The sequence below is a fragment of the Hypomesus transpacificus genome, chromosome 21, assembly GCF_021917145.1.
Source record: "Hypomesus transpacificus isolate Combined female chromosome 21, fHypTra1, whole genome shotgun sequence".
Taxonomy (NCBI): Eukaryota; Metazoa; Chordata; class Actinopteri; order Osmeriformes; family Osmeridae; genus Hypomesus; species Hypomesus transpacificus.
In genome coordinates, this window is record NC_061080.1 from 1,031,906 (window position 1) to 1,055,120 (window position 23,215).

General features: G+C 46.5%; 1 protein-coding gene across 1 annotated transcript; it reads left to right on the forward strand.

The window, feature by feature from the left end:
- The first annotated feature begins 3,539 nt into the window (after nucleotides 1-3,539).
- Nucleotides 3,540-16,969, forward strand: LOC124483621. The gene is made up of 5 exons (XM_047044140.1): nucleotides 3,540-3,638; nucleotides 15,309-15,476; nucleotides 15,566-15,670; nucleotides 15,780-16,094; nucleotides 16,388-16,969. Exons 3-5 carry the CDS (start codon nucleotides 15,604-15,606, stop codon nucleotides 16,759-16,761), a joined length of 756 nt encoding a protein of 251 aa, XP_046900096.1. The 5' UTR covers nucleotides 3,540-3,638; nucleotides 15,309-15,476; nucleotides 15,566-15,603; the 3' UTR covers nucleotides 16,762-16,969.
- The last annotated feature ends 6,246 nt before the right edge of the window (nucleotides 16,970-23,215 follow it).

The following is a 23,215-nucleotide window of genomic DNA, read 5'->3' on the forward strand; positions in this document are numbered from 1 at the left end:
TCCACTGCTTTGACTCAGACAGCCCTCCTCACTTGTGTTATGACAACAACTTACAGTAAAGCACTGGCCTTCCTTGTTGCTGAAGTATGGAGAGCACAGCACTGTCGTGCTGTTATATGTGGGTGGGTTGTTGAGGAGTTGATCCTGGTGCGACGTGATGCGTGTCAGTGATGTCAGTGTTCATCCCCCCTCAGGGAGCCTCTGACACTGTGAGGGGAGAGAGATGACCCACCCTGACTGGAGCCACATGGTCAGGGAGAGGAGGACGGGGGAACGTCCTGAGAGAGGGCTCGTCTGAGGCTTTGTCTATTTATATGCTTGAGGGTGTGTACGGTGTGTGTCTGTTAGTGTGTGTGTGTCTGTTAGTGTGTGTCTGTGCATGGGTGTGTGTATGTTAGTGTGTGTGTGTGTCTGTTTGTGTGTTTCTGTGCATGTTAGTATGTGTGTGTCTGTTTGTGTGTGTCTGTGCATGTTAATGTGTGTGTGTGTCTGTTTGTGTGTGTGTGTGTCTGTGCATGGGTGTGTGTCTGTTAGTGTGTGTGTGTGTGCCTGTTAGTGTGTGTGTGTCTGTTTGTGCGTGTGTGTCTGTGCATCTGTGGCCTTTGTGTGCGTCTCAGTCTTACAGCTGGCCAAGTGTGCGAGGCTAATGAAAGCTGTTTACAGTATAATGAGAGATGTGGTCAGATAATGGTGGCGGTAATTACTCTTGCTCAAAGCCTTCACTAGTTGAGAATGACATTATTGATTTCCGGGCACAGCAGGACAGGCCGCCAGGCGATAGGATGCAAAACTGAGAGGGGAAAGAAAATAAACTAGAAGTGTAAACAGCTCATCTGTCTGGCACAGAGCGAGGCCAAGTCACGTACACCCCCTCCCCCCCACTCAGAGTGAGAGAGACACACACTCTGCTGGAGAGCTGGGCCAGAGAAACAAGTCCCAGGAGATTCACACTCGCACGCACGCACACACACTCTCTCCTTCATTCTCTCCTGCGCACAGGAACCAACGCTCTTACGCACGCGCCACACACACACACAGTCTCTCACTCACAGTCTCTCACTCACAGAGTCAGTTCATGTGCACACACACACACACACACACACAGATAGATTCTCCAGCTGAGCACCGGTGTATAGAAAGCCCAGTTCATTATGCTCTAATATGCTTGTCTGCAGATGGCTGGGGTAATGTTGGCTGGGCTAGTGAACCGGACATGGCCACAGAGGGACTTTGGGAAAACGCGTTTCACTCACAACACAAGGTCATCGTGGAACAAAAGGCCACTGGCTTCATCCAGCCAAGCAGCAGAGCCCAGGACAGTGTTTACAACTACACTAACCAATTTTCCCCACACGCACTATAAATCTGGCCTCATTAAAACTTGAGTTGTGGGAAGAAATGTGTTCATGTTTAAGGCAAGGTTTCCTGGAGGATGTTTTGATGGCGGACAACGGAGAGCCTGTTGGGTGGCGACACCGTCTGCTTTACAAGTGGTGTCCGAGCGCATTGTTTTTTGGTTGGAGATAACACACTGGCAGGTTTCTGCCACAGTCTCTCTGCACATCCGTCACCTTCCAGAGTTCAACTACCGTGCAGGCTGTCTGTCAGGAAATGGACACACACGGTTACAAGTGCAAACGCATGCACAGACTTGATCCTACATGAGTGCAACCAGCACACCCACAGGTGCGGATGCATGCGGGCGAGGCTCGAACTAAACACCTAAACCCTCCCCGCCGCCCCCCCGTCAAGCAGAGATCGATGGCCTGAATCGATCGGTTCTCAAATGTCGTCTTGGAAGACATTAGCCCCCTCTCTGTGCTTCTCCCATTGCTCTTGTCAACTTGTCAACTTGTCGACTCGCTTTGCCATCTCTCACAGCTTCCACACACACACACACACACACACGCACACGCACTCACACACGCCCCAGAGGTTCAAAGCTTTGAGCAGCCTTGATGTTCACACAGAGATCGCTCATTTCAGCATTGGTTCTTCTCCGTGCTAAAAGTCACGGGATTTCCTGCACAGCACAATTAATAACAGTGAGTACCTGTGTCTGCCCTACCGACTGTGTGTTTAAGCGTGCGTGTTTGTGTGCGTGTGTTTGACACTTTAATGAAAGGGCTTCAGCCTTTCATTACAACAGAAGGCCTGGCAATCCAGACTTCTGCTGGTTTCCGAGGGCCATGTTTCTGAGGCAGACAAACGCAGCATCACGCGGTCCCCGGAGAGGAAGGAGCAGAGGGAGGGAGCGATGGCTGGATGGAGCCAAGCATGACAGGAAGGAGGGTTGGGAGAAATGGAGGGATGGATTTAGGGAGGGAGGGATGAAGATACAGCCCAGCAGGCAATGTGCGGAGCGAGGGATGAAGGGAGGGAGCGAACGAGTGCGAAAGACAGGGACAGACGGTTGCAGCATGGCTAACAGGATTGATGGCGCTTAAAGGTCCACCAGAGAGAGAAATCCTGTTATTCCTGCCAGCAGGGCCCCTCGGGTGCAGGGTGAGGTGAGAGGCAGAACGAAGGGAGAGCGAGGTGAGGGTGAGGAGAGGAATACAGAGTGGGGACAGGGCTGGAAGGAACATCATCTTTCTCTCCTCCCTCCGTCCCCCGGGCACAGTCACTCTCTCTTCAGCACACAGGCTGAAGGCTAATTGCATCAGATTATTATCGATAGACATTTCATTCTGAAAACCATGGTTGTCATGATTGGAGTTGAATTTAATGTTGTGTGGGTTTGCGCTCGATTTACACCCCGATACTCTGAAGCAGTTGAGAATGTGCCGGAACATCACCGCACAGTGTCCACGTGTGGGCTGTCGTAGGCTGTACAAAATAGTTTGTACTCTGTCGTTCGAGGCAACCATCCTCGTTATTTGTGCACGCAGCATGTGTGTTATTCTGACATCAAAAACACTCCGATGTGCCACACATGTTCACGCCAAAGCCAATTTATTCTGAAAGAAATCTGTAACGCCTGAGAAGAATCGATTGGACTGTGGATGGCGACAGCTTTGACGCGTCGTGTGGGGAGGCAGCACAAATCAGAAGACGTTCCTCACTCGGTTTGGGCCTCCATATGCCCGTCGGTCACGCGGGTTAGTTCAGCGCGGAGAAACGTAAACTCATGCTGCACAACGAATGAACGAGGGGGAAACCCCGTACAGCATGCAACGTGGTACACATTGATCGATACCGTTTTCAAATGTTTAAGTGCCTTCGTCAGAGGGCCGTTTGATGTACTAAGTGCTCCGATGTCTCTCCCTGAGTTTAGAGAGTGCACTTTGGCTTCTGTGATGATATGGGGAAATAGTGAAGCATTTGTTCTGGAGGTCTGTATGCTGTGGTTTGAAACTGGACAAAGAAGTCTCAACATCAATTCCAGACATGCTGGCCAGACCAAGCTTCTGAAAGCTATTGGGAGGGGGGAGGATGTTTGGGGTTTTTCCAGACTGAAGTCATGGTCTGAATAAGGAAGTTAGGGAGCTATTGCTCAACAGTGCTGAGTGAATGACACAAAAAAGAGGGGAGGGGATTCACAAAGCAGAGGAGGAGGAAACAGTGCGTGTGTGTTCAGGGAACGGAGAAGCCGTTGTTTCATTAACCAGAGAGTGAGGGCAGAGAGACAACACACGGTAAGATTGCTCCAGCTTTCACTGTTCTTTGTAAGCTATAGGGTGATGATGCTAGCAATGCTAATGAAGCTAATGCCAAGGGCCAAGTTGTTCAAACAGTTTAATCTGGATCAGAATAATCTGGATTTGGAAATCCCATGTTTTGCTATCCAGGATCAAGTAATCAGTATTACTTTTGTGCTGGTTTTTCAAAGCAACATTGGATTGGATTAACCTGATCCATGTACAAACTTTTCAAGAAGACCAAATTTGGATTCCCAGCAGGGACGTACACAGGCTATGACTAATGTTGCCCGGGCAACTGCCCGTTTGCCCTCCTCGAGTCAAAGTGCCCGTCCGAGGAAAATAAATAAATAAATAATAGTACATTTAAACTGCTGCAGAATTTCATGTAGACCTAGATTTTAAAAATCGCCACCCCAAACATTTCATAAAGTAGCCTTATTCACTTCCAATCGATAAGCCTATGGGCAACGAGAGTGGAAGTCACAAAGGGGAGGGGTGTATGCCCCCTACTCTGTTTACTCTGCGGTAGCTACTGCACGCGACCGCCACCTGAGCCTGCATTTTCTTGCACTTAAGAGACGGTCACGGTTGTTTTATTCTGTGTCGATAAAAACTGCTTTGAGGTTTGAGGTCAGAAAAGGTGAGTTTTAAGTTGTAGAAATGTAGAAGAAACGAACAATCATCATCAAGTTTTATGAAATCAATTAAAATCTTCATAAGGGAGCTGTCCTTCAAAATTCCTGTGCACGTCCCTGATTCCCAGTGTTATAAATGGTACTACATATAACAATGTAGGCTACTAGCAAGTAAAGAATAGGTTCAACAGCACATCATGGGGTCACTTTTATGTGTTTTTAAATATACATTCTTCACATATACAATGTGAATATTTAGAACATGTTTCAAAATGAGAAAATGGCCAAACGTCCAATACATAGTTTAACTAAATTAAAGAACTTTCAGAGTTCGTCTTCGGTTGTGGAGAGACCAGTTTTTTGAAGCTCTGCTGGAATCAGAATGATCTAGATTTTAAATCAAAGTTAGCCCAGTCCTACTAAAACGTTTTGGACAAAACATATTGAAGGTTTGATCCAGATCAAAACCAAGACTGGATTAAGTGATCTAATCCAATTTCAGGATCCTTTTTTTTTTTTTATTATTATTACAACCCGTAAATCCAATCCAATAGCCAAAATCCAATCAGATCATTTCTGAACAACTGGCGTCTGCTGATGATCATAATAAGAACGGAATGTATAGTCGCATGAACGCTCGCTCGAAGCTAACAATGATAAATCTGCTGATGCTGATGAGGAAGGAGAGCGAGTGTAGCTAAACTGAATGGTAGATTCAGCAGGAGGAGTAGTCAACACTGTCTGCCAGTATGGCGGATGCCTGCTTGAGTGCTGAGGGATAATACTATAGGCTGGATGTCTAAATACAGCACATACCTTCAATACTCTGTGGTGCATAACAAGGCTGGAGGCTTTTTGACGAGCCCAAAGTAGGACAAACTGAACCAAGAAGGGAGCAGCACTGATTAAGGTGCTGATGTAATGACATCATGATACAACTCTGCAATATTTTCCTGTGATCGCTTCTTTTCGCTCAGGTTTAAAACCTTGTGTAGCTCCAGGCAACCGAACCTCGGAAATTGTCAAAGATGGAAGGTGTTATTTTTTCTCCTTCATCTTCTGAGGTAAACTTTTCCCATAACCCCAGTTGTCAAGCTGAGATTGTGCCCTGGGGCCTGGTGGGGTAACTGAAAACAGGATTAACATGATACCTAATCTCATAACGTTTTGACCCCCCCATGTTTGTGGCTCTGCTCCCTCGACACCCCAAATAAATCAGGCTTATTCCAAAAGTCTGCTTCAGCCAAATGCCTTGTTTGACACGATTTCCAATTTGATAAAAAATATTTGGGAGCTGGTGTGGAACTCAGACAAAGTTGAGGAAAGGAAGCATAAATATTATGAGAGGTTGCAGCCTCGCTGGCAAAGCGTGTGAATATAGTGCTGAATCCTGGAAGTGACACTAGGTTAATGGCCCAAATCTGCACAGCAGTGAGCCAAAGGAAGTGAAGTTTACTTTTGCATTGTTAGCAAATGGACCTTTCACCTTTACTCTTTCCTCCTTTCACTAACTTTGAAGGATTCCCGTTATATTTTGTTCCTGGCACCTTTCTGGAAACTACAAAGCTGCCCTACTCATATTATTAACTGCGCAGGAATGTTTTGCCGGAAAACAATTCAAGAACATATAATAGCTTTACCAGAAAGGAAAACACCTAACATCCTCTTGTGTACATAAGGCAGGACTCTCTGTCTTTCTATCTGTCTATTCCAGCAAAAGTCCTTGTTGTGTGTAGCAGCGATTCAATGTTTTCAAAAGGGGGGGATTTCTCTAGATTTCCCTCGCGTGCAGGAACTCTGAGTGGCGATACAGTGTTTGTGTCACCTCAGCAGTGAGAGTTCTTCGACCAAGACCTGGCGGTCACCCAGCACAAATCTCTGTTGATGAGTGTTAGCCCAGCTGTCACCTACAGCTGCGTGCAGTCAAAACTTACGTCTGACACGGAAGGCGACAAGCCCTTTTGGCAGCTGTGGCGGTAGTTTTTTTTTTTTTAAGTTCAAGTTGCAACAAGTGTTGTGAAAGTCGATGAAAAAGCCCACTCAATTACTTTTTCTCCCCCGACAGGCAGACTTTGAAGTTTTGTTAAACATTTAGAGTTTATTCATTTGCGGAGTGGAAACGGAACGGTGAAAGTTTTGGAGGTTGAAATTGGATGTGACTCATTCCCAGTTGATAAGAATTCTGGATTCCATGAAGAGGATACTTTAAAAAATACAAGACTTTCCATCTCTTCCTAAAGTAATCTCAACATTGACATTGACATTTTTAAATACATTATGGTGCCGACCTTTCCAGCTTTGACAAGTACGCCACGTCCTGTCTAAACCAACCAGGAATTTATAATCCATGTTTGCTCGTCGTTTGTGTCTTCGTGTTGGGGACCTACAGTACGTTGAAGATAATGGACAGCACTTCCTAGAGGCGCTCACCTCTAGGAAAATGGCTTCAGCCACGATGGAATCACCAACGTAGGAACAGTGACGGAACTGCGGCTATTGTGTCGTCAAAGTCACCCCCAGCTCATTATAAAAGGGAGAGCTGTGAGGTACCAGTAACATCAGATCTGAAGAGTAAAGCTTTTATGGGTGCCATCGTAGGAGGCTAACCATCTAAAGAAGCCCCTTGGTTCAGTTCAAGCCCCCTCATAGGTGACAACGTGTCTGTCGATGCCAGCAAGCTACTTTCAGCTGCGATTGGAGGATCAGAGACGCAGAGGAAAGCAGAGGGGAAATGGCATGAGACTTGGGAGTTGGTCTATAGAGGTTGTGAAGAGCCATACCTGGGAAGGGTTCAATCAAACACCGTGATTGGGTTTCTCACAATGTCCCTGAGAGGAATCCAACTTTGAGAGGTGCACCAAGCAAAGGTAGATAAACAGACATGTGAAAACAAGCACACAACAACAAAAAACGTGGTTCGAGGCCAACAAATCCATAGCCCAAACAATGACTTTGCAGCTTGTTTGTTTGAAATGGAGCTTTTGTTTACACTGGAAATTCTTCACGGTGGCTGCACCTTGCTGTTTTTTTTTTTTAACAACCTGTGAAAATATTGCAGAAGGGGGGGGGGGGGGGGGGGGGGGGGTTGACATTCCAGACATTCAGAAGCAGCAGATAATAACAGAGGCCTTGTCTGCCTCTGTTCACCTCCTGACGAACGGCCTTCCTTAGATTCACTCTGTTCTCCCTGTCGTAAAAACGAAAACTGCTCCCCTCCTTTCCCCTCTCCCTTCAGCCTTCTCCTTCTCACTCTGAGCCTAGACATGTTGCCAGTAAACTCTGGAGAGGCACGTACACACACACTCACTAACAAGTTTTCTCAAAGACATCCACCCACACACACACACACACACACTCCCCCTTGGCATGCTCTCTCTTTCTCTCGTCACGGCAGGATTAAGACACTTGGTCCCTCCGGCACCCCTTGTAAACAAAAGCATGAATCAAACAAGCCGCTCCTCAGATGCCTGACGATATTCATTGTTCTCAGCTGCTACTAAATCAGGTAGCGAGGAAAATAGAAGGTCTTAACTGAGCCGTACCTGAGTTTATGTTGATGGTACGTTGATGGTATGTTGATGGTACGTTGATACAGGGTTTGGCAAGTGGGTTGACACACTGTTCTCACCTTGTAGGTCCGAAGGCCGTCCAGACTGGACGCTGGATTTAGGTGACGACAGACTACGAGGATCAGATAGATATGGCTCAAGCACTGTAGATGCATCAGAAAAAGGGGTGTGGATAGAGGTGGAGAGGGAAGTTTGTCTTTTACATGTTCACAAACTATGAGTGTTACTCGGTAACAAAATACCGTCACTGTTATTCGCGATGGCCGTTTTGAACTATTTTTCATTGGGCGGTCTTTGGTAGCGTTGGGAGTGTGGAGAGCCGTGGCTGAGTGATCTTTTATAGTCTCACACAGTTTCATTATAAATCCTCACCTTCTCATCATCGAGGAGAAATATTCATTTAAGATCCCTGCCCGGGAAACCCCATTCATACTTATTAGCTCTTCAACCGGTGAAGAGGACATGGCGTGCGGCTAATCGCTCTGGGCTCATCTCAACCCAGGGAGTCCGAAGCACATCAAACCACCCAATCGTAAATCAACACCATTGGGTGAGCAGAGTAACCTTCATATCTGGGAGTGAAGCCAGAATGAGAGCTATGTTTGGAATGGAAATCCAAATTTATCAAATAGACTGACAAAGTGTAAGCAAACACCAAACGCTAATCCCCCCCACCCACCCACCGGGCAAACATTACCCAGTCTGTGAGCATGGATGTGCATCTACTTAGCGGGTAGCCAGCTAGCTAGCTAGCATGTTTAAACCCAAACCAGATTAGCATCCCTGATTCTGCCGGGATGCTTCCCTGATCTCCTCAGAGCTCAATCGCGGGGATAACCTCACCCTCCCCACCACCACCTTCAAACAGGAGTTTACCTCCCTTCCCCACATCAAAGCTTCCCAGCTTCTGCTCGCCATGGGGATTACAGAGGGGGATATATGGGCAAACATGGCAACCGTTTACAAGCGAGACAAAAGAAAAACAAGGATCTCTGAGATGTCCTTTCCTTCACAGATTAGAGACGGGGGGGGGGGGGGGAGGATTACCAGAGGGGCCTAATTCTGATTACACAGTGAGGGGTGGTTTTCAGTGGGATGAGAGGAGCCTGGAGTCAATGAGCGGTCACGTCATACCTGCAGTCTAGCTGGAGATGTCACATCCAAATGACTCACAGTGGTAGATGACTGTCATCGGGCCGCATGGTGAGATATCACACTGCGTTGTGGTTCAGAGACACGGTTGCTTGAGGCAAATTGCAGCTGATGAAAGTCAAGGCATTATTGATATTTAAAGGGCTACAGGCACAATAGCTCAGCCAGTGGGTTTGCTAACCATCCTGATCTTGAGCCATTATTGAAAAAATCGATATGGTGGCATTTAAAAGCCCAAGTCTTGAATCAGCATGAAGTCAGCTGATGAAGATGATTCATTTCAGGCTTGTGGTTGCAAACAACAGAAAACATTGTTATCGAAACATATTACAATAAAGCTCGATGCATGTACAGCTACAGTATCTGAAACTGAGGACAGGACTGGCTGTTGACATTTTGTATTGTGTCTGTAGGGACAAGCTAACAACCAGTAATGAAAGTTATTGGAAGGGTCAGTGGTAGCTTGATGTTAATGGTTTGATGAATCCACAGAGTGACCTTGTTACTACTTTGACCCGGCGTCTTTGCTTTCTGTCGATATTTCGCCACCCCTTTTTTGCCGGGGTATATTCGATGCACTGAGAACCGGTTCTCCTGAGTGGGATGATATGGCCGCCTTCATGCAGCCTATGTGGCGGCTGAGTGGATTAAATCTCATGGCATAGACAAGAATCAATAGGTATTTGATTTTATGAAGACTTGTGAATTCGCATGTTGAGATGTGATAATACATTGATGGAGTGTGCGTAAAACTGATTGTGACCAGGGTAGACCGTTTACCCTCGGTTTACAAGACGACCTCATCTATCAGTGTCTCCTCTGTGTTTGGCCTTTAGGGTTGGTATCTCATTTTAATTCCATTCATTCAAAAACATCACTGGAATAACAATTTTGTCATCTGAATTAGGTTTAAAAAATAAATTAAATAAAACATTGTGAAATTGATAATTTAAAGTTTAAGTTCTGTCAGATTTCACTATTAAGAATCTTGGACTTAATCTATTTTTACTACTTGGTTTTCTCAGGGGCAAGTGCTGGTGATAAACCTGCTCATGAAAAGAAAAAAAGGAATCTTCTTATCAACCACTTAATGTGGGTATTTGAACTCCTGCAAATTAAAATAAACTTTTTTTATACTGGACCTTCACTCAGAAACTAATATATCCTTTGAACCAGTTCCTCTGGCTCTATGATGGGTGAGTTCAGGTATTTCAACTCCCTCTCCCTGCAGTCTCCACGGTAACCCTTCTTTATGGACTGGTAACAGGCATGAGGCCGGAAATTACTACGAGTGTGCTGAGGCGTCAGAGAGTCTCGTAACCATCAGAGAGTGGAAGGCCCTCAAAGTTTAGGGGTGTGCAGAGAGGGAAGTGAGTGCGATCGAAGGAGGCAAGAGGTCTATTGATATGCCTGTTCACCACATGACCATTAGCAGTTAAGTACTGCACATTACGGCCTTGTTGCTAACTCGCCGCACAGATTGCAGAGTAAACAAACAGCATGTCAGTCCCACTGCGTGAAGTTTGTGTAACGAGAGCGTATAAAATACCAAAAATCTGACCTAAAATACTAATGCAAATTGATAGTGCATGACCTAGCCAGCCAGTTTGACTTGATGTCAACATCTCCATACAGTATCAGACTTGACTCTCCTGTTGGAGTCTAAGACTCCTGTCTATCATGGGGGATCATTTCTGTTCTACAGACATGGCCGCGGACGGGAAGTGAAACAGAAAAGCCGTTCAAGCGTTCATTATTTGTGTCTTTTGGAAAGGCCCCAATGTCGACTGCAGGAAAGTACCCAGCACCTGACTCCTCACTTTGCGTCGAGTTCTTGAGTAGCTAGCCATGGGAAAGCTCCATTACAGGATATGATTCATTCAAGGTGCACATCTGCTCATGCTGCGAAGAAGTGTTTGGATTATTGCTCACTGGTGGTCACAGGACCGTGTTGTCAAGGAGACATGTCAAAACATAGACGTACAGGCTCTACCAATTCATGGTCCAACCAAGCGGCTATCGTTTGGGTATTGCCGCATCTGAACAATTGGTTTACATGCATGTTGACGGAAGGGTGTTTGGAATAGTGGGTGATACTAAGACGTTAAAAAACGTCGACATGAGCTCAGAGAGATCGTTCTCAGCCGTGAGTTTGATTACTAACGAGTTTGATTACTGACGTACACTGAAGTGCATTTGCTGACATGTCATTTCGGCTATACACACCAAGTTCTGAGATCATACTGAGTGCTGGCAAGCAAAGATTGCAACATTCTATGAAGGAAGAGAAACAAATGTTCATTAATCTTCCTGGCAAAAGGATGACTAAACTATGGCAAGCACTGACAGACAACTAGGTGCTCATGTGAAATATCCTTTGTGTGAAAAGCCCCTAAGGCCATTCTGGTCTTTTTATAAGATGACCACTAACGTCACGCACCTATGGATGCACCCTGGATGCCTGAACACCTAACGTATCTCTGGCACTCTGGTTTGAAACATACAACATCCCTATGAGGTGAGGCGAGCTTCTGGTCAGTTAGACTAAATATTCAAAACTACTTTTTTTTGTGGCCATATGTATTCAAACTCAGAACTAACTGAGCAATGGACACCAATCAGAAATGTGAGGTCATCTCTTATAGCAACACGGTCATCGTTTTCTCCCCCCAAACATGTCATGCACCCCATGTCCCTGTGGACCCAGGGGTGGGGGGTGGGGTTAAGGGGTTGCTGGTGAAGATGTCAGGGGCGCGGGTAGGGACACACATGTTGTAACACACTTGGCCTTTTGTTAATGGACCCAGCCTGAAAGCACCCTCGCTTCCCACCTCTCAGTTGCAACCATAGAAAAACGTATTCCCTCAGCTCCATAGGTGTGAGGCAGATTTGCTGTGTACATGTGCAGCCTGAGTCTCTGTAAAGTCAAGAGGTCCTGCAGCGAGGCCTCCACTGAGCAGAATAGAGCACACAGCTGTCAGAATTATTAATCTATCAAGCATTGCACAGTGAGTCGGTGAACAAGTTTAAGAAAGTTTATTGCTTGCGGCCGGCCCACAAGGAGACAAAAACATCACACGCCATTGTGCTACAAGTTTGTCTGCTAGCATGTTGTGCTAGCTAGCTATTTAAGCAGCCCCACTCTTTACAGTCATTGGTTAGGACAAAGGCATGCAAATGTTCCATGGCTCTTCTTCATTGGCTCCTTGCATAGACCTGTGTGCGTGGAAACTTACAGAGTTCTCTGACCCTAGGCTTCACCATATGATTCACTCAGCACAGATAAGGTTCTTTATTGCACCTCGAGTAAGATAATGGTCAGTCTAGGTCAGCTCGTTTACGTATGCCTCGTGTTACCCAAAGTTCAGATTTGGGGGTAGGCCTATCTCTACACACATGAGATGCTGAACACAGATTCATTCTTATACAGGATAAATGTGTTACATCTTCAAATTTTCCAACAACAGCCCAGACAGTTAGGAGACTGTGAGGCAAATCATGTACAAAACAGGGCTTATGTGATTAACGACCACTTCACCTGCTGAACGTTCTAGTGTATCAGTGTACTGAGCACTGATGACCCGTTAAGGAAGTAATTCTGTGCATTCTATATCTGTACTGTCCAACTCGTGTATTTAAGCATGGTTGAGAGACAGAGTTTTCACTCATACCATCAGTTTGTCATGAACTGATTTATAAGTCGAGCGCCCGGATCAAACAAAGTCAAACTCCTTTACGTTGTCGTGACTCCTTCCGGCCTGCCTTATCCAGAAAATCCATTTTATCAATAGGTCTGCAGTAACTGTAGTTTCTGTGTCTGTATGTCTGCCTCTGTGTGTGAGAGATTCAGAGAGAGAGATTAAGAGAGATAGTAAGAAAGAGAGAGAGCAGTTGCCTGGTTTTTATATCCTTTAGGGTATGGGTTAGCTCTCCCTGGATACAAGATAGATAGATTGTGTCTATTAATGCCTGCAACTTGGTCCAGGAGAGGCTGAACAGAATAATTTGCATATTCCACCGAGTAGTGAATTGGTAGACTGTAAATGTGTTGGACTGTTGGTTTGTATTCCCCAATGGTGGAACCAGCTCCCCACCTCCATCAGGGTCACCGACTGTCTCCCCACCTTCAAGAAAAGGCTCAAGACGCACTTGTTCCAGGAGTAAAACGGCACTTAGGAATGCTTGATTGGACCTGATGTTAGTTTCCTCTGGGATCACAATGACTCTTATTGAGAGACTTGTTGCTCTTGTAGGTTAGTTATAACGAAGTTAACTCTTGTACTCGCTGTGAAATATTTTACTGTTGATTGTTCTTCTACAGGTACAGTCTTGCACTTTTTGGGGTTCATGTTTTAATTTGTAAAACTGCATGCTCTTATGGGTCTTCCCTTTGGCACCTGTTTAGTTTTTCACAATGTATGCTTCATGTTTTGGCGGCTTGCAATGTTTAGGACTACCTCGTTGTTATGATCAGTGACCTATGCTCTTTTGTGAAGCTCTCTCTGGGATGTCGCTTTGGATAAAAGCGTCTGCTAAATGCATAAATGTAATGTATTAGTCTGCGATTACGAAACTGGAATAATAATCGGTTCTCATATTGCACTATAAAGTGTATAACACTTTGTACTGGCCACTTTGCCCTTCAAGATTGCAAAATTGTAGATATGACTCATGTTAACTAGTCTGCGATTACGAAACTGGAATGATAATCGGTTCTCATATTGTACCATAAATCGTATAACACCTTGTACTGGCCGCTTTGCCCTTCAAGATTGCGAAATTGTAGATGTGACTCGTGTTAACTAGTGTGGTCTCTGGATTATAACCTTCCGCTTGAGCGCGTTTCCAACATGCCAAAAGGGTTTAGACTATAAACTTCAGAGTGACAGTATTTGGTACACACGATATCAGACCTGTCCCCTCTGGCCTCAGATTACCAGGGGCGCGCAGACATAAATCCACTTGACTCATCGTTATGACAACTCAGGCCAGCATCAGAACTTGAATTCAACAGCCACCTAAATCCCAAATGAATGTCAAAGAGTTTTTATAAGGAGCGTTGGGCCTTCCTCAACTCTCTTTGCAGAACTTGCATGAGTCACCGCATTAGAGCTGGATCATATTGAACACTATTACGCCGAAGATTTGGCACTGTGGGTAATCTAGCTCCAACAGCAATTAAGTACGGGATGAATTTTGACAAGCTTTAGAGAAATTACCGACAGCCCCGGCAGCTTGTGTAGTTTGAGGGGACCGTGGTTGGGGGGGGGGGGGGGGGGGGGATTCTGTCATCGGGAGCGAAACGGTTGGCTAAAAGCGTGAAATGCTGTGTGGTGTAGTCGGCGAAAAAGGTTTCACGGCGAAGCGGTTATTATTGGACTTCATGTTTAATTTAAAAAGTTGCTTCTAGTTGACGAAGCTTGTGTCACACCAGGCTAGGGCGTTTTACCAAGCTGTGGCCATCAAAAGAGGATATGCTCTTATTGCTCAGACACACATGACTGCAAACTCACCTGAGGAGCGAAGCACCTAACCGTCCTCACGTGGAAACACAGATGTACTGCCTAAAAAGTGACAAGAATGAACAGTCATCTGGTCCCTCTGTTGGAATGTTGGCACTACCACCCACACACACACACACACACACACACACACACACACACACACACACACACACACACACACACACACACACACACACACGCACACACACACGCACACACGCACACACGCACACACGCGCACACGCGCACACACGCACACACGCACACACGCACACACGCACACGAGACAATGAACACATTGCTCTACACCAGGCCTGGGTGGGTTACAACATGCATAACAAATTGTTATTATAGAGCCCCTGTCCAGCCTTGAAAAGACTAGAGATGCGGGCTTCAGAGGGTGTGTGGTGTTGGAGAGACCTGTTCCACAGGGCTGGAGTTATCCAAAATATACATTTAAAGAATCCCTGAGGAACATGTGGGCACAGTTATAAACACAAAATGTATGAGTAAATGCAACGAGCGGCACATCCAATTCTGTTCATGGTTACTGTATTATCAAACAGTCATGTGTCTGTCAGAGGTGTGGCACGATAGAGAATTCAACATATTTGTTTTGGGGGGGCGTGGGGGTTCGGAACTCAAACTTGAAACGGTGTGTGTTTGCGTGTCACCAGCTGTGAGATGAATAGAGGATTCTTCCTCTTCCTTCCATCCCTCTCTCCCATTTCACTCTCCCTCCTTCCCCCTTCCTTTGTCTGCCTCTTATCTCATTTCACTTTCATTTTGCTCCCTCTCTCACAGAACCATCGGCTGCAATTGGTCAAATCATGGCCCACCCTTCTCAGCGCCGAGTAATGGTACAGTTGAGTGCTTGATCATTTGTTTGGAGCGGAAGAGAGGAGAACGCCAAGGACTGAGGGAAAACCACCCTGGAGGCAAAGAGGAGCACGTTTACAGTATCTCACCGAGGTAAGTGACCACCCCGTCCACAATACTGGATACATATTGTGGTTTTGCAGTCAACTCAAGTGACATCATTTATATTTCTGTGTGAGTAGCTGTGCTTATGCGTGTGTAAAACGAAGCAGCCGTGATTATGGAGCCGTCTCTTGTATGGACAAGGCTGCTTCTGCTCATAGTTCACACGGCACCCATGGTGGAAGGTGAGGCTCCGTCGAGTTGCAACACGCCTTTAACGACCTGCAGCATTTGAAAATCTGTCTCCTGCCCAAAAACCACTCATTTGGGAATTCTGGTTTTGTTCTCACTCAGGGATCAGCATTAGCCCCCCACTTATGGCCCAGTGTGGCCAAAACCTGAGCCTGTTTTGCAACATCACCCACTCACTACCACAGGGGACCCATGTCACAATGGACTGGGCCCACATGGACAGCAATGAGGTCATATGTAAAGTAAACACCTCTCATCCCACCAACGAAACGCATGACTACACATGTTCCCTGAGAGGAGGTGTTTACCTGGAGCTCACCCTGCTTGGGATTAAGCCTGACAATCAGGGGAGATACGTCTGCAAGCTAAACTCGGCAGTAGGAGCTGAGGACGCGGTGACCTCTGTGACTTTGGACGGTGAGTGCCCTGCACACTGGCCAAATGTGACTACCAACACCCCTAAGTGTAGTCCACCTGATTCAAATAAAAGGGTCGTTATCCAGCTCTGTAGAAGCCTGGTAACGAACATGCATTTGAATCAGGTGTGTTGGAGCAGGGAAACATCTAAAACATGCAGGACAGGGGGTCCCTGAGGACAGGGTTGAGAACCACTGCGCTAACACAATCAGACAAGCAGGAGGAGGAGGAAGCGGCACGTTCCCATAGCGATGTTCACTGGGTCTCCCCCCTTTTGTCCCTTCTTTCTGTAGAGTGCTACACAGGCCAGAGTGTGACTACAACAGCCGAGGCTCACTCCTGCACCTTCACAGGGGTGTACCCTGACGGACAGGTGCACTGGTTCCAAGGCTCCAACACACTGATGGGGAGCACCACGATGCACGTGGAGCCACGAGGAGGCTTGACCATCTGCAGTACCCTGGAAATAAACTCCACGTCTGGGCACCTACCCTACAACTGCTCCCTGTGGAGCCCCAGAGCCAAACGTTACTTGACCAGCCAACTGGTGACTGTTCCCAGCAGGATTTCTGATGGGCCCAGAAATGCAACCAAGGCTCACAGAGCTTTCTGGGAACTGGGGGCGATACTTCTGGCGAGCCATTTCCTGATGAAGCTATGGGCCTGACTGCTCGCTGCTTTGTGTCTGAATGATATCCCCGTGGGAATGATTAACGCCATAACAAGGACGTTTCTGGGCCTGTGTGATAAGGTAGAGCATGCTGTATGGTCTGAGGAGCTTAACAAGGTTCAAAGGTGTGTTATGATTTAACAGTTTCCTGAAGCACTGAACAAATAATAAAAAAAAGTCAGATGAATAGGCTGATTACCTGTGAGAGGTTCACTTGCTCTTGTGCTTGTTTTCATATACAGTATATATGTACAAACGCACATTCCTGGTGGGACATGGGACATACATTTAGTTGGCATCTGAAAACTCTTGTTTGCAGTTTGATGCTGCCCTCTGCTGTAAAGTGTATATTATTGAAAAAGATTGTTTTGTAATTGTAAGAACAATCTACTGAGGACCCAGCATGACACCACAGTGATGGATCAGTGTGTCCGATAAACCGCAGAGCTGTGACAAACCCTGCGCTTGGATATTTACTCACATGAAGGTTGTCACTCCTTTCCAATCCCAGTTGGAACAAACGTGATTCAGCTTGTCAGTCAGTTAAATCATAGAATCAGGTGTGTTGACTTAGGGTTGGCATGAAAGCTGATGGGCTGGTATTGTGGATTTCTGTCGGTTTGGGCATCCAGTGAACAGGCTTGTGAGGCTCGGTTATGATACAACGTCCCTTTCTGTGAGGACAACCACCCTTTTTAAACCTCACACAAATCCTCCTTATCCAAACACTCAAACACACCGTCTCGACCACTGCCCTATGTTTCCCTGTGTCTGTCATTGTCTTCACCTGTGTCTGTCATTGACTTCACCTGTGTCTCGTTGAGTGGTTTCAGTTCTCATTAGTGAAATTGGTGCGTGTTGTTTGGTTCTGTAAATTTAGGTTCCTGTTTTATGTCCAGTCTTTCTGTCTTGCCCTTGCCAATGTTACCGTGCGTATCCTGCCAGTTTCCCCAGTTTGCAAATGAACCCTTGTTTTTGGAACCTAGACCATCCCTCCTGTGTTTGGGTCCTAGCTCTGCACTCGTCCGTAACACACACACACACACACATAGAGAGAACCCAACGCATACATATTTATTATTTGGAAGGCCAAATATTCTTTGGAAGGTCTTCTTTGGAAGTAATTCTTCTTTAAAATAACATCTTCAGGGTTCTTCAGGTCTGTACAAGTCCAGGCAGGATGTGAGGTACTAGAGAGTAACTACTGAAAAACATGTCAGGGCCTTCAGTAGTTCATTTATGAGGTTAAGCGTCACAGAAACTATCATTATGTAAATGCTGAGAATCAATACATTTTTCAATCAGTTTTTTGGTACATTTGTATTTAGTTTGCCATGATTGTCTGCTCTGATGTATTATTTTGCTTCAACTTGATTAACGTTAACTGTACTCTAGAGCTGGAGCATCTCGAAGCAAAAGTAATTAAGTCTCAAAGGACATCAACTGAATATATGAAAGATAAAGTGATTCAATTGTTCATTTTTAGTGTGGTCTTGCAATCATTTTTTTTACAGTGATGTTATAAAATATTCCGCCACAGTGTGGCAGCAGAGATACATTTCCAGGAACAGGAGAAAAAATACGGGTGAAGTCCAGTGAGCCTCAAGATGCCCACCCTGTCACAATGTGGAACAGTTCACTTCATCCTGACAGCGGTGGAAAGTCTAAGTGCTTCATTTCAGACGTTCCGGGGTCAAGTTCATAAATGAATTGTCTGTTGTTGTCGTTGTTGGTGACGTTAAAATCGGTGGTAACTACAAATCTCGTTCCTTTCCTGATAGAAAAGTGGCCTTGCCTCAGTCTGAGGTAGCCGGTGGCCTGGTGACATAACCCAACAGTGTTTGAAGTCGCTCCTCTTTGGACACACAGCAGACACACACAGAGTAGCAAGCACACAATGAGTTAGCCTAGTTTTGAGTGGTTACACACACACATACTCAAGCTTATTAACTCTCTATCTCTGACAAACATACACACACACACTTTTCTGCCACACACACACACACACTATAAAACGAAGGAGAATGCTCAACAGAGACAGGAAAGCTGCCCCCGTTGCCATGGTGACCTAATGCAACCCCCCACTCCAGCATGTCGAGACAGAAGACTGAGTGTGTATGCGTGTGTGTTTGTATGTGTGTGTGTGTGTGTACACTTTCCTCACCGGCCAATTAGCCCAGCCTGTGTTATCTGTACTCAGAGAGGCGCACATTAAAGCCCTTTAACAGCCTGGTCCACAGTCAGGTGAGTCTCCAACAGCTGTTCATATCAAGCACAGAACTGATGGAGGGGAGGGGAGGGGAGGGGAGGGGAGGGGAGGGGAGGGGAGGGGAGGGGAGAGGAGAGGAGAGGAGAGGAGAGGAGAGGAGAGGAGAGGAGAGGAGAGGAGAGGAGAGGAGAGGAGAGGAGAGGAGAGGAGAGGGGAGGGGAGGGGAGGGAGAGGAAAGGAAAGGAAAGGAAAGGAAAGGAAAGGAAAGGAGAGGAGAGGGGAGGGGAGGGGAGGGGAGGGGAGGGGAGGGGAGGGGAGGGGAGGGGAGGGGAGGGGAGGGGAGGGGAGGGGAGGGGAGGGGAGGGGAGGGGAGGGGAGGGGAGGGGAGGGGAGAGGAGAGGAGAGGAGGGGTGAGGAGAGGAGAGGAGGAGAGGAGAGGAGAGGAGAGGAGAGGAGAGGATAGGAGAGGAGAGGAGAGGAGGGGAGAGATTCTGTCAACAGGACACAAGGATTTATATAAAGAATAGATCATTACCTAACTATTTGGTAAACACTGTACTGTAGCAGTGGGTGGGGAAGTTTTCTCCACAAGAACTGTGGAGACGTGTTGTCTGCAAAACACTAATAATAAACCAGTCTTACAGGTAAACACAGAGCTAAGTAGAATTACTAATTAGAACTGTCTTAACATGTTCTGTTTGGTGCGGCTTTCAGTTCTTGTACACTTAACACATCGGAATACTAACACAAATTGGGGTACAGATGAAATACCGATCTACTCTAATACACTCCAGAACATTCCCCAAATGAACCTGCTTACAGCACCAGCAGCACCGTCTCCAGTCGTACTCCCGTGGACGCTGCCCTTATCCAAACACTTCACACCACGCCCCGCGTAAATCACAGAGCAGTGTGTGTACACTATGTTCAGTGTCTGAAGCCGGACTTACATAATGCAGGGAGCGGGAATCGATACGTGCCCAACACAGTGTTGTGCTGAGTCGTGCTCAAGGCTGCTCTGAAATGATTTTCTATTGTCAGTCGTGACACCTAACAGGTTGCAGTACAGGGATAGCATCGAGAAGAAAGAGAAGAATGTTTTGCAGCACAATGATGCTCCCCGCTGCATAGAACCAGGACTGTTGGGTCATAATGGCACAGGTCATTGCTAAATGAAATACGAAACAAGGGGATGGGTGTTTGACGGTGTTAAATATGATGTTGCTGGCTGTGTCATCTTTCTCACAAGCAACAAGGAGAGGATGAGAAACATTTGGTCCAGTGGGGCCACCGTCACCCAAGATGTGGGCTCTGGATGTAACCCGTAACATGTTTTCCTCATGTCGTTGTTCCACAGGCCATCTCCATCGAAACACAAGCTGTTTTCTCAGCTCTCCGGCATGTGTTGAACATTTGTTCTCCCCCATTCAACTGATACAGGAAGCATAAAAGAATGGTAATAGTACAGCACTCTACCAAGTCTGGTTACTCACACAAACTGCACTTAGACCATTAGTATTGTATTTTGACCAAAACGTGTCCTCATTTGTGTCTGCAGTCTATTCCTGGACAACCCGTCCCCTGTTCCTCCGTGACATTAGTTCAGACAGAGAAACAGGTGTCCAGGAGGAAAGGTCAAAGGCCACGGCTTGCAACCTCCAGCTGCACAAAGTGTCCACGACCTTCTCCGCAACTCTGCTCGTTATAGCACCCAGTGTTCTGCCTGGACACGTCTGGTCCCTCTAACGAAGGGGGACACGGTTTGTTGTTTCACACCCGGCCGTTCCAACCGTTCTCCTTCCCTCTCAGTTGATTGGCTCCAGCTGTTTGTCAAAGCCAGTTGCCATGACTGTTCACACTGCCACCCGTCTGACAGCGTGTGTGTGTGCGTGCGTGTGTGTGTGTGTGCGTGTGCGCACGCCTGCATGTGCCATAGAATTCAATTTCTATGCTCGTGAGCTTTTAGGAGTGCGTTCACATGGTCCTTTGGTTTTAGTTGCCATGGGAGACTAAACCCAGGCCGGTCATGCTCTGATAAGACGGTGGACTCCAAGAACATAACGTGTCTGATAACAGACATGTAGCTCATAGCACAGTTGGCACATGTTTAAAAAAAATGATAAGATAAGATAAAATACACAATATATGTGGGTACATAAATTGTAGAAGAAGATACAGGATATCATTTGGATGAGATCTCACAGTCGGTTCTCATCCGCAGAGAGTGACTAACATGTCCACACCACAGCATGCCCAGGCTGTACGAAGGACTCGTGCCATAATGTAGGGTAAGTGCCAGTGCGGAAGGTGCCGGAATGAGTGATCATCTACAAGGCAGAAACTCCTTCAAATGTGGGATGGCTCCAATCAGCTTTCTGGGACAGCTGTTTGTACTGTAGGCCCTCTCATGGATTACAATCAGATGTGTTTTAGCAATTCAAACTGCCTTTCTTTAAAGGATTCAAGACTCTGAATCGAAAAATTGATCTACAACCTGCTAAGACAATGTGATTTTGGATGGCCACAGCCTATTTTACCTAATATTTCAATACAGTGAGTCATTTTGACCCATGTGAAATTGATCAGTTCACTGAATTTATTACATAGAAATTGACCAAGTCTATCTATTTTACATTACATCAATGCTACATCCATCCCCAGAGAGCAGAATCAAAAATTATGGATTGTGCAAGGCGGAAACCCAGACTATAAACTGTAGGATGTATTGATCCCCTCTATGAATCAATACAATACAACTACTATCCAGTATTTTATGCATCTCTTAGTAACTGACTTCTGACAAGCTCATGTGATAGGCAATACGGTAAGACTGTTTCTGACTTCCATTTCATTGTACCTTTATGCCTCTGGCCACTTTCATCAGTGGATAATAGTTCAGAGAAAGAAAAAAAGAAAACAGATTGAGAGCTCCTGCAGAAGCACAATCTGCCGTTAAACCCGACCCCCGGAACCTTCCATTCAGAGAGACTCGCCGTCGCTTTAACGACCAGGACGACCACGGGTCGATACCCTCAGAAGCGCAGGCGTCGCTTGATCAGCGCCGACTCGGGGGCAATCTGCTCCAACAGGGAGTGCGAGCCAGATGGTGCTCATTAACAGGGAAACCCCCTCACACCTTTCAGCAGACACCCCTCGCTCCGGACCGCTTCCTCCTCATCGAAGGCTTGGGGAAAAGGGAGGGGAGGAAAGGGGGGGAGGAAAGGGGGGGGTTATGGTTACACAACCGGGGGAGTTATGCAACACACGGTCTCCCAGCCTCCCGTTTAGCCTGTCATAATACTGTCTGTCACCAAACAGAAAGTCACGGGTCTGCTCGTCTCGTATTGATACGGTCCAGTCACCCATTAGGGCACTGAGTGCTTTAGGGAGCACAATAGTGCTTTGAAGCTAGGAGTGTGTGTGTGCATGTTTGTATGAGTGTGTATTATGTGAGTGCTGAAAGGCAGATAGGGAGAGGGGGGGGGGGGGGGGGGGCAGGGTCTCTGGAGGAGTGGGGACCCTGAAATGGAGAAAGATAGCTCACTGGGGGGTGAAGGAGGAGGAGTTTTGAAGGGTTTTGCACACACATTCAGACCTTTTTTCGGGCCATCTTGGGCTCTGTCTTGTTCGAAGAGATGGTGAGAATACTAGAGGGACGCTTCGGTTTCAAAATGGCCGCATCTCTGAGAAAATACAACCGCAGTTCCTTAACGAATGGGAAAGTTCTCGCCGCATGGCACCTTCCGAGGATACAACCTGCGAAGTTGTTACTCGAGTGAGAATAGTTAGTTCTTTTTCACATACGAGTTCCTACATTGTTCTGAAAATATTTGATCTGAAGACATCATGGTGCATAACTGTTACTGCACAATTCCAACTCCAGACCTCCTCGTCTAACTTGACAAAAGTGAATTCTTCTGGACAGGTAAACAGAGAAGTCGTAAGATAACGATTGAGGCTTGTGACACATTTGACACTAAGGCCACACAAACAAATTCCCCAATCTCGCACCTCTGCCCAACGCAACGCCATTGTTGACTGGCGGAAGGAAGCGCAAACTCTCCCACACCATCACACACATGGACGAAACCCATGCTGTGTGTTTGGCAGAGGGAAAAGGCACGGGCCAGAAGGACGAATAGAACAAAATATCAACCCATATTTCCACAGTGCACCTGGTTATCTGGAGATGAGGTTAAATATTGATTCACGAGGGGGTTGTCTGTCAAAGAGCTGCTTCTG

Coding starts and splice junctions, on each gene's coding strand:
- LOC124483621 (XM_047044140.1), top strand. CDS start 15,604: ATGGAGCCGTCTCTTGTATGGACAAGGCTGCTTCTGCTCATAGTTCAC. Junction 15,671..15,779: donor CACGGCACCCATGGTGGAAG/GTGAGGCTCCGT, acceptor GTTCTCACTCAG/GGATCAGCATTAGCCCCCCA. Junction 16,095..16,387: donor GACCTCTGTGACTTTGGACG/GTGAGTGCCCTG, acceptor TTCTTTCTGTAG/AGTGCTACACAGGCCAGAGT.